The following is an 8,757-nucleotide window of genomic DNA, read 5'->3' as shown; positions in this document are numbered from 1 at the left end:
CCACAAAAAACATCTGTTTTGGTGAAAGTGTCTTGTTTATTGTAACCATTTAAAAAAAACCTTCAGACAGACAGCAACATCCCGTTCCCATCACCAGATACATGATTCACTGTAGACAACATGAGGAGACCACAAAACAACAGTCTCCTCTCGTCTCTCAACTGCTTTCTATCCCTCCTTTTCTAGTGTCTCATTGATTTTTTTTAAACACTTTTACCTCGTCATTCTTTCATGTCATTCTCTTCTCACTCTGCCCTCGTTATGAAACAAGTCAATTGTATTTGTGAGAGAGCAACAGATTTTTCTGGTTCAGTTTTAAGTCTTGGGTGTAGACATTTGGGATAAAGGGAATGTGAGTAATACATTTACAGGGAATAACCATAATAAAAGGGTGACTGTAAGGCTTTCAAGCAAGGTCTGTATTTTCTAAATTCTAAAAGTAAATCAGAACAAAATACTGTCCTTGGATATGATATCAGTGCTGCAATGTGATGTCACCTTGCATGGTTAGAATCAAAGCAAATCCCATAGTAGTACTATGAGGGTTGTGGAAATTTTATGAGTTAGGGCTTAAAAATCTTCAAATATGGTATAGCCTTGGTCACTTGGTGACAAAAAGCATGGTTTAGCCAGTGATTCTCTAGTTGATGTGTCATTTTGCTCTAATTGGTTTGTTCACTCTGCCAATGTTCACAAATCCTTATTTCTGATTGGTTGCTCAACTCTCACTCAGAATTTTGCAGTGCTGGCGTCACTTCACCGTTGGCCATGATGCTGTCTCTTCCATTGATCATGGTGGCTTCAGATTGGGAATCCGTCACCACGGAGACACCAACCTTTGATCCTGATTTGCTCACAGCAGTCAGGGCTCCATCTTTTGTGTTGTCTTCTTCCTCGTGAGATCCAGACACCCCGTTAACTTTTGGCTCTGCCTCTTCTGATTGGTTACTGGCTGCTGTGGAGTGCACTTCACCATTGGTCAATTTTGATAGGTCCTCATTCCTTGTGGCTCCTCCTTCCTCGTCTGTGTCACTTGCTGAGCAGTTTCCATTGAGGATGGGTGACTCAGCGTTAGCAGTAGCATTCAACTGACCGTTAGCTCTCTCATCAGGTGAGGGAGTGGTTTCACCCTCGGCAACCTCTCCATCATTGGCCGATTGTTCTTCAGGTTGTCCATTGGCTGTTTCTGGGGTTTCAGATTTTGTCTCTGTGGCTTCCTCCAATGCCTTCTTTTCTCTCAGTTTTTCTTTCATCTGAAGAAGTTTCTCACTAAAGGGAAAGAGTTGAATTGTTTGTAGTTTAGCTTACTACCAAGTGTCATGTATCAGGCAGTACTAATACTATTTGGCTTCAATGACTTATGAACAAGGTCACTTACCTGTAGGAGGTCTTGAGGATGCCATTGACCAGAGCCAGCTGTTCAAGTGTTGTGTCTGTAGAGGGCGCCAAAGTCTGGACACAAGAAACAAAACATTGAGGTCATGAACAATAAACATGAGTCTAGTGTTCCAAAGCACAGAAATCTAAACATTCACACCAAAATATTATAAAATCTAGTTCTTAATGTGTCAATCATCTTACCTCAGGTGTGGTAAAGTCAGAGAGCTCCGATCCTCCCTGACGAAGGGAGCGCTCCACACGCACAGCCTGCTGGGTAATTGCTGTCAGGAAATCAGCACTGCATTTGGTCTGGGGATGGTCCTCTCCACACTATGACACAAAAGTGTGCATATAAATGTTAACTTGGTTTTAAATTACAGATTACACTATTGAAATGAATAAAGATAAAGACATATTTTTACATGGGTTCACTGTTGTTATAGTTTGTTTGCATGAGTGTGAGTGTGTGTGCGCGTGCATGCGTGTGTGTGTGTGTGTGTGTGCGTGTAACTTGTCTGACCTTGTTCTTGAACACTGTCTGGGCTTCCCTCTCGTGGGTCATGGCTGCCCTGTAGTCTCCAGCTACACACATCTTCTGGGCCAGCAGATGGTGACTGCATACACATGACACAACACAAACTTAAAATCCATGATATTTGGTTTTCATTGCCATAGACATTATAGCAAATCACTAAGCACTGGATGTGTCCAATCCAAATAAAGAAAGGAAATCCTTATGACAAATGAGATAATACCGGTAGTTCATGTATTGTCTTTAAAGGAGAATTCCGGTGTGATATTGACCTAAAGTGTATTGAAACATGATACCGAGTGTGAACGTATGTCTCATAGCCCATTTCGGCTTGTCCCCTGCACTCCAAAATCTGGCGCTAGTTAGCCGATGCTACCATCAGCTTTTTCAATGGTGGTGCTTCGGCATCGGGCTAGCCATGCAAATAAATCACTGTTTTACACCATTTACAAGGCTCAATGTATCTCCACACTTAGACTTCCGAGGGCCCTGACATTTAAAACGAGACATTGAGAACTTTGAAAAAGCACTGGTAGTTTACTTACAAGACGATTTATACAGACAGTATCTTCACGAAGTTTAGCGTTTGCAGCCATCTTGAATTTAGTCACGATAAGTCGAGCGACGAGTAAGAATGAACAGGTATGATAAGGGATCAGATTCCAAAAATAATTCAGTGGAAATGCATGGATTCCAGTTTCTTCCAGTAGCAGCAACTGGAATCCATGCATTTCCACTGAATTATTTTTGGAATCTGGACTCGGTATCATGTTTCAATACACTTTTGGTCAATATCACACCGGAATTCTCCTTTAACATCCAACATCACAGAACTGCAATGGTGTATGCACTCTTGCAGTAAGGTATGGATTCATGTCTTACTTGAGGGCAGTCTTGACATCCATGTCTCCCCTGAAGGAGGAGTTGATTTTGAGGGCATTCTGCAGGTACTGGATGGACTGTGGTCCCTGTAACACTAATCCCAGGGAACTCTGGGATAGGAGCAAGGAAAATAGGAGGCCACATCAGGATGTTACTCATACATTTCATGGCCTAATTTACTTGAATGTATTACAGACATCCGCTAGCACTTGTTTATGTGAGGTTTTATAACTGGACAAAGAATCAGCCACGATAATGTCAAAATTCACATGAATCTTTCCTTATGGGAAATGGCATTGAAGGGGTAAATGATGGAAGACAGAGTTTAGATGGGATTAAGAATGGAAGTGTGTTTCACAAGGATTTATAGGCAGAAGAGACAGGGGCAGACATTTTAAAAAGCAGGAATAGCCACTGGGGTATGTTGAGGGGTATTAGCATTAGTGGATTGTGGTTATGATGAGTATGATGAGTAACTATGAGTAATGACTTACATCCAGGGTGGCGATGTAGGGGTGGTCCTCTCCGTGCACCAGCAGCATGAGGAGACGAGCGCGGTACAGACACCGCTGTGCCAAGGCCACCTCGCCGCCAGAGTACACATACACCGCCAACAGAGCCTACATAGAAAGAGAGAGAAAGAGAGAAGAAGTCAGAGAGAGAGAGCAAGAAACAACAAGTCAGAGAAGTTGAGAGAGAGAGAGAAATAGAGAAGCGTCGCTGCTTGGAATGTGATCGACCTGGATTTGCTTATCTCTGTAAGCCACTTTAAAAAAAACATCTCCTAAATTCTTAACCTTTACCTTTACCCTCTACCTTTGTTAAGTAACCTCAGTTAATACAACATTAATAATACAACATGACACAGGATACAACGGCTACACACAATAGGCTCAGACACGCCACAGGCTACAGTATAACTGGGATCTGTAAAGACATTCCTTCACAGTAAAGCATGCACTCAGACTACAACTTGGATCTGTAAAGACATTCCTTTACAGTACAGCATGCACTCAGGCTATAACTGGGATCTGTAAAGACATTCCTTCACAGCACAGCATGCACTCAAGACAGCCGCACCACCAGTACCAGTGCAGCATGTGCTGTATGCAGTCAGTCGGCAGTCGTTTAGTCGCTTAGTGTTATGTTTAAAGATCGTCCCTGTGTCTCACACACACTGGTTGACGGTGTTGAGTAGGTTGCAGTGTAATAGGAGAGTTAAGTAGGTGTAATGTTGTGTTGAGTGTGTCCTGTCTCCATACTTACATACTGCTTGATGGTGTTGGGGTGGTCGAAGCCCAGCACTCTCTCACTGATCACCACCACCCTCAGTTGAACACTACGAGCCTGGAGGTGGAAGAGCAGAGCATTATGGGTAGTATATCAACACACAGACACAGACACAGATACAGACACACACACAGAGAAACGCATACCTCCGTGGGCCGGCCCTGTAGGTAGGCTGCTTTGGCCAGCAGACTGAGACAGCTACAGGCCTCCGGGTGAAGGTCATCACACACACGACCAAACAGGTAGGCCGCCTCCTTCAGCTGCTCATACCCCCTGTCCAGCTGGCCTGAGGACACACACACACACACACACAGACACACATTTCAGAGTGAGAAACAGATAATCATAACATATTTCAGACAAATTTACAATAGTACATCCAAAAAAGAAAATTCTGTATAGTTAATGAGACATAAAAAGAGACAGAGAAAGACTATAGAGAATATTTGTATTGTATGAGGAAGGATCTACACTTGCTCATTCAGTCATGACAAACACACACAGACACATGTACCTTTCTGCAGGTAACCCTGGGCAGCACGGAATATCCGTGAGGCATCCTGGGTCGTCATGGTGAGGTGTTTCACCACAGGTAGGATGTTGTACACGTCGTCAGGTCCGATGGGCGCCTTGTTACGGTTATCAAGGACATAGTCTCTGAGTCGCAGCTGTGACACAGGAAAACAAAATTGCAAAGACCATAAAATACACTGTCCTCTCATAGGCTGTTCTATTCCATTGATACATGTGATAAACAATAAGGAAAAAGCAGACAAATTAAATAGTTTGGGCCACAAGCCATCCTCTCAATATTTTTTTTCACTCTGCTCACTTTCAGTAAAATCATGTGACTGTGTTTAACAGCTTTCCTTTGAGTTCCTATGAAAGTCTATCAACACACTCACTTCAACACACTCACCTGTACGCCGGTCTTCAGACAGAACTCCCTCAGTAGAGACATCTTCTGCACTCCATATTGCTCCACCAGGTGGTCAGCATTGGTACTGCAACAACATTCAACATACGGGAAGCCAATGTATAGCAAAATTAATTAATTAAGACGTCTATCAAAACATCCCCCCCCTTTTCTGTGGCTGTGTGTTAATGGTAGAATACTTGTTTAATATCTCACCCCAAGCCCTCTGTAAGACCATAGGTTGCTTTGGCGTCCTGACCAATTAGGCTCCACAGTTCGTTCCCACTGAGTGTGCTCCAGGCAGTGCTGTCGGAAGCCCCTCCCCCTCCACGGCCTCGCCTCCTGGAGCGCTTCTTAGACTCCTCCCCAGCAGAGGCGGAGCCATGGTGTGGCAGCAACAGACAGCAGAGGAAATGACTGACAGCTGCTGACAGACTTGACACCTCCACAGACTGAGAAAAATAAGAGACACAGAGAAAAAAATACTTATTTACATGATAAGCACTAAACTACGTTTTCAGTAAATGTTCAACTGATGTTTCAGCGTTTCAGAACTTGGGGGTATCATGGGGTACAATGGGGTATCATGAGACAATTCAGTACAGCTTGTTAAATGTAGTCAAGTTACTAATTGTAAGCAAGGACACGAACAAAGGGTACAAACAATGGTATGCTACTGTGCAGTATACAAAACCAACCTGTAAGAAGTTGTTGAAAAGTCTTTTGGCTGACCGCAAGACAATCTCAATATATGCCAATCTCTGAAAAAACAGAGGGAACAGAATATCAGACACAGTTCTGGAAATTTGCCTAGAGTGAAATGATATGCCAACAGGTGTCTAAATTACACCTACTCTTATGTGCCGAAGTCGATCCTTGTCTCCTGATTTGTTGATGGCTGTGGTCAGCTGACCCAGGTACCGCAGGTTGATTCCTCTCTCATGCAGGACATGGCAGAGAGCAGCACTATCTATGGGCATCTCGTGGCAGCGCAAACAGTCTTCCAACTACATAAACAGACATATAAAGAAACATATTTCTCATTCAAGGATGCTGTTGAATCATGCATCATATTTATTATTTTTCATGGAAGGATGTTCTTACACGATGTTGCACCTTAATATTGTGTTTTACATGTTTCATATGTTTTCGCTATAAGTGAACTTTTCCATGACCATCACTGGCACCATACATAGGATCATAGTAGTAAAAAACAATGTTTTATGCAGTAAAGGTCCCAGATTTAATGGCTCTGTCTACCTCTAATGGATAGTGTGGACAGTAGTCTACTTAGCACTATAGTGCAGCTCTTATGTACTGGATGTGTTGACAGACTCCTTCAGGTAGTATAGTGTAAGCTCACCAGTGCTGGTATCTGATGTGTGAGAATGAATGAGCCGGCTTCCTTCAACAATTTCTTCTGCAGCTCGATCGCTGCTGTCTCAGAGCTGGCAAACTCAACTCCTACACACACACACACACACACACACACACACACACACACACACACACACACACACACACACACACACACACACACACACACACACACACACACACACACACACACACAAATCAACATATACACACATATACAAACATAAAAAGGTTTTAATGTTATGAGACAAACAAATGGGATACAATTATGTATTCAAGGCATTATGGAGTAGCATAGGTAGACAAGAAAATATAGGAAGCAATTACAAAAAAAATGTATTCTATATAGGTACACTTGTAGTACAGGAGAAACCATACCTGGAGTGAAAACATTAGGGTTGAAGCGCATCTCAAAGATGATGTCACTGATGGAGCCCACATCTTTGCATGCCCCTCTTACTGCTTCTGCCCCTCGCGGGTCACCTGGGAAATACACACACACACACACACACACACACACACACACACACACACACACACACACACACACACACACACACACACACACACACACACACACACACACACACACGCACACAAAAGTAGGGGTTTGTCATACACATCAGTATATCATATTCATGTAGTGTAATCATATAATGTTAACTGTGTAAAACTATAATTGTTGGCATTAATACAATGTAATGAAAGGTTCAGTGAAATAAAGTATTACAGAGATTAGACACACAGACACTATGGGAGCGCCACACACACACACACACACACACACACACTATGGGGGCACTACACACACATAGTCATTTGTGCGTCTTACCAGGTTTTACACATTCCTCTACTCCTCCGTTCTCCTCCATTCTTTCTCTGACTCGTTGCGTGAACTGGGTGTTTCTGACAGAGAAGAGGAGGGTAGAATCAGGTGGAGTATTCACACACACACAAATGCACACACACACACACATTCAAATATGCAAACCCATACAAAAAACACACACAGAAATGTTAATCCACCCCTCTGTCCATACATTCATGTCCATCTGTCCATACACACACACACACACACACACACACACACACACACACACACACACACACACACACACACACTAAAAAGCATATACAAATTAAAATAATTGTCATTAATAGATGTATTATAAAAGATTAAATGCTCCATATAAGTTCAAACAAAGTAGTGTACACAGCACACATACACCTAGACTCACAGACACACTCGTCCACACATAAACACTCACTTGTGCTGAATGAAGGCTTTAACCAGCTCAGGCCTCAGGCGGCAGAGAGCGTGAGGGAACCTGCATGGCTCTTTGAGGTCAGAGGTCGCCGCTGCTTGAACACCCTCAGCCTTGCCATCCCCTTTTCCGTTCTGGTCCTCCTCTGCAGGCTGGTAGTTGGCGTCGGCGGGCATGGTGCGGAACACATCGAGCACGTAGTAGCGCCCGTCGGCCCCCAGCAGCCCCTGGGCGTCCACGGAGGTGAAGAGGGGCACCTGGTGCCCGGTGGGGCCAATGACGGCGTGCCTCTGCAGGGACAGGCCCTTGGCCGACTGGGCAAGGAGCTCCAAGAGCTTCCTGCGGAGTGGGTTCTCCAGGGGGCCCGCGGCGAAGCCATACAGGAGGCCCCGAGGGGCCCCAGCCTCTGAGCCCTGTGAGCCGGGGGCCAGGCCCTGCGCGGAGAGACGCACCCCACGGTAGTCCACCACCGCTGTGGGGAGCGTGTGGAGACCCTGGAGATCCCCTTCCAGCTGGCTGTAGACCTGCATAGACAGCAGGGGGCACCGGTTAGCACTTGGAGCAGGGCAGATTGGGGGATTTACATGTACATGGCTGAATAGAAGAGCGGCATGTTTATGTACGCATAAATTATAGGTGGATGGAATAACAGTGTTTAAGAGGTTAAACTTTACATTAGTGGATTGATTAAAAGTAATGAGTTGATAATGGGTAATGGGGTATCATATGTAAATGTTTTTTAGCTCATTTAACAAATCACCATTGATAAATTGGTGAAAACGTCATTATATAAATGTATCAACAGAATAATATACTTTTCATATTTTACACGCTCCAAAAAATTGAAGAAATAACACATGATGTAAGTACATGACATATGTGGAAATCAGAACATAATTAATGCCTCTTGTCAGATTATAAAGGTAACAATTTAGGAACATGGAAGTCATGGTTCTTATGTCATACAGTAGGTTGTGGAGGTCAAAGGTCACTGGTACCTGAACAGCCCTGAGCTCCAGACGCTGGGCGGCCCTCTTCCCCCTCTCCCCTCCTAGATGGACAGCGGCTGCCCCGCCCTGGCTCAGAAACACACCACTCCACAGGAAGGCCGGCTC

General features: G+C 44.1%; 2 protein-coding genes across 2 annotated transcripts in view; one reads left to right on the top strand and one right to left on the bottom strand.

Moving 5' to 3' along the window:
• The window catches only part of LOC143105508 (tripartite motif-containing protein 16-like), a 175,893-nt gene that overhangs the window by 97,054 nt on the left and 70,082 nt on the right, over positions 1 to 8,757 (top strand). The gene's annotated exons all lie outside the window — the stretch shown is intronic.
• Positions 15 to 8,757, bottom strand: part of LOC143105506 (clustered mitochondria protein homolog) — a 21,392-nt gene continuing 12,649 nt past the window's right edge. The window contains exons 10-27 of the mRNA XM_076269469.1: positions 8,641 to 8,757; positions 7,646 to 8,166; positions 7,210 to 7,283; positions 6,756 to 6,860; positions 6,364 to 6,464; positions 5,855 to 6,007; positions 5,699 to 5,761; positions 5,217 to 5,452; positions 5,004 to 5,088; positions 4,599 to 4,752; positions 4,231 to 4,370; positions 4,061 to 4,141; positions 3,289 to 3,414; positions 2,795 to 2,904; positions 1,901 to 1,994; positions 1,582 to 1,710; positions 1,379 to 1,452; positions 15 to 1,269 (exon numbers count right to left, since the gene is read on the bottom strand). The exon at positions 8,641 to 8,757 is cut by the window's right edge and continues 87 nt beyond it. Coding sequence (XP_076125584.1) covers positions 726 to 1,269; positions 1,379 to 1,452; positions 1,582 to 1,710; positions 1,901 to 1,994; positions 2,795 to 2,904; positions 3,289 to 3,414; positions 4,061 to 4,141; positions 4,231 to 4,370; positions 4,599 to 4,752; positions 5,004 to 5,088; positions 5,217 to 5,452; positions 5,699 to 5,761; positions 5,855 to 6,007; positions 6,364 to 6,464; positions 6,756 to 6,860; positions 7,210 to 7,283; positions 7,646 to 8,166; positions 8,641 to 8,757 — 2,907 coding nt within the window. The 3' untranslated portion in view covers positions 15 to 725. The remainder of the gene's footprint in view (positions 1,270 to 1,378; positions 1,453 to 1,581; positions 1,711 to 1,900; positions 1,995 to 2,794; positions 2,905 to 3,288; positions 3,415 to 4,060; positions 4,142 to 4,230; positions 4,371 to 4,598; positions 4,753 to 5,003; positions 5,089 to 5,216; positions 5,453 to 5,698; positions 5,762 to 5,854; positions 6,008 to 6,363; positions 6,465 to 6,755; positions 6,861 to 7,209; positions 7,284 to 7,645; positions 8,167 to 8,640) is intronic.

This window comes from Alosa pseudoharengus, unplaced genomic scaffold (assembly GCF_046254945.1).
Source record: "Alosa pseudoharengus isolate Yale_2024_CS ecotype anadromous, Long Island Sound unplaced genomic scaffold, YU_APseudo_1.1 YU_APseudo_1.1_scf_6, whole genome shotgun sequence".
Lineage (NCBI taxonomy): Eukaryota > Metazoa > Chordata > Actinopteri > Clupeiformes > Clupeidae > Alosa > Alosa pseudoharengus.
Note: the sequence above shows the minus strand (reverse complement) of the source record. Positions and strands in the feature narration are given on the sequence as shown.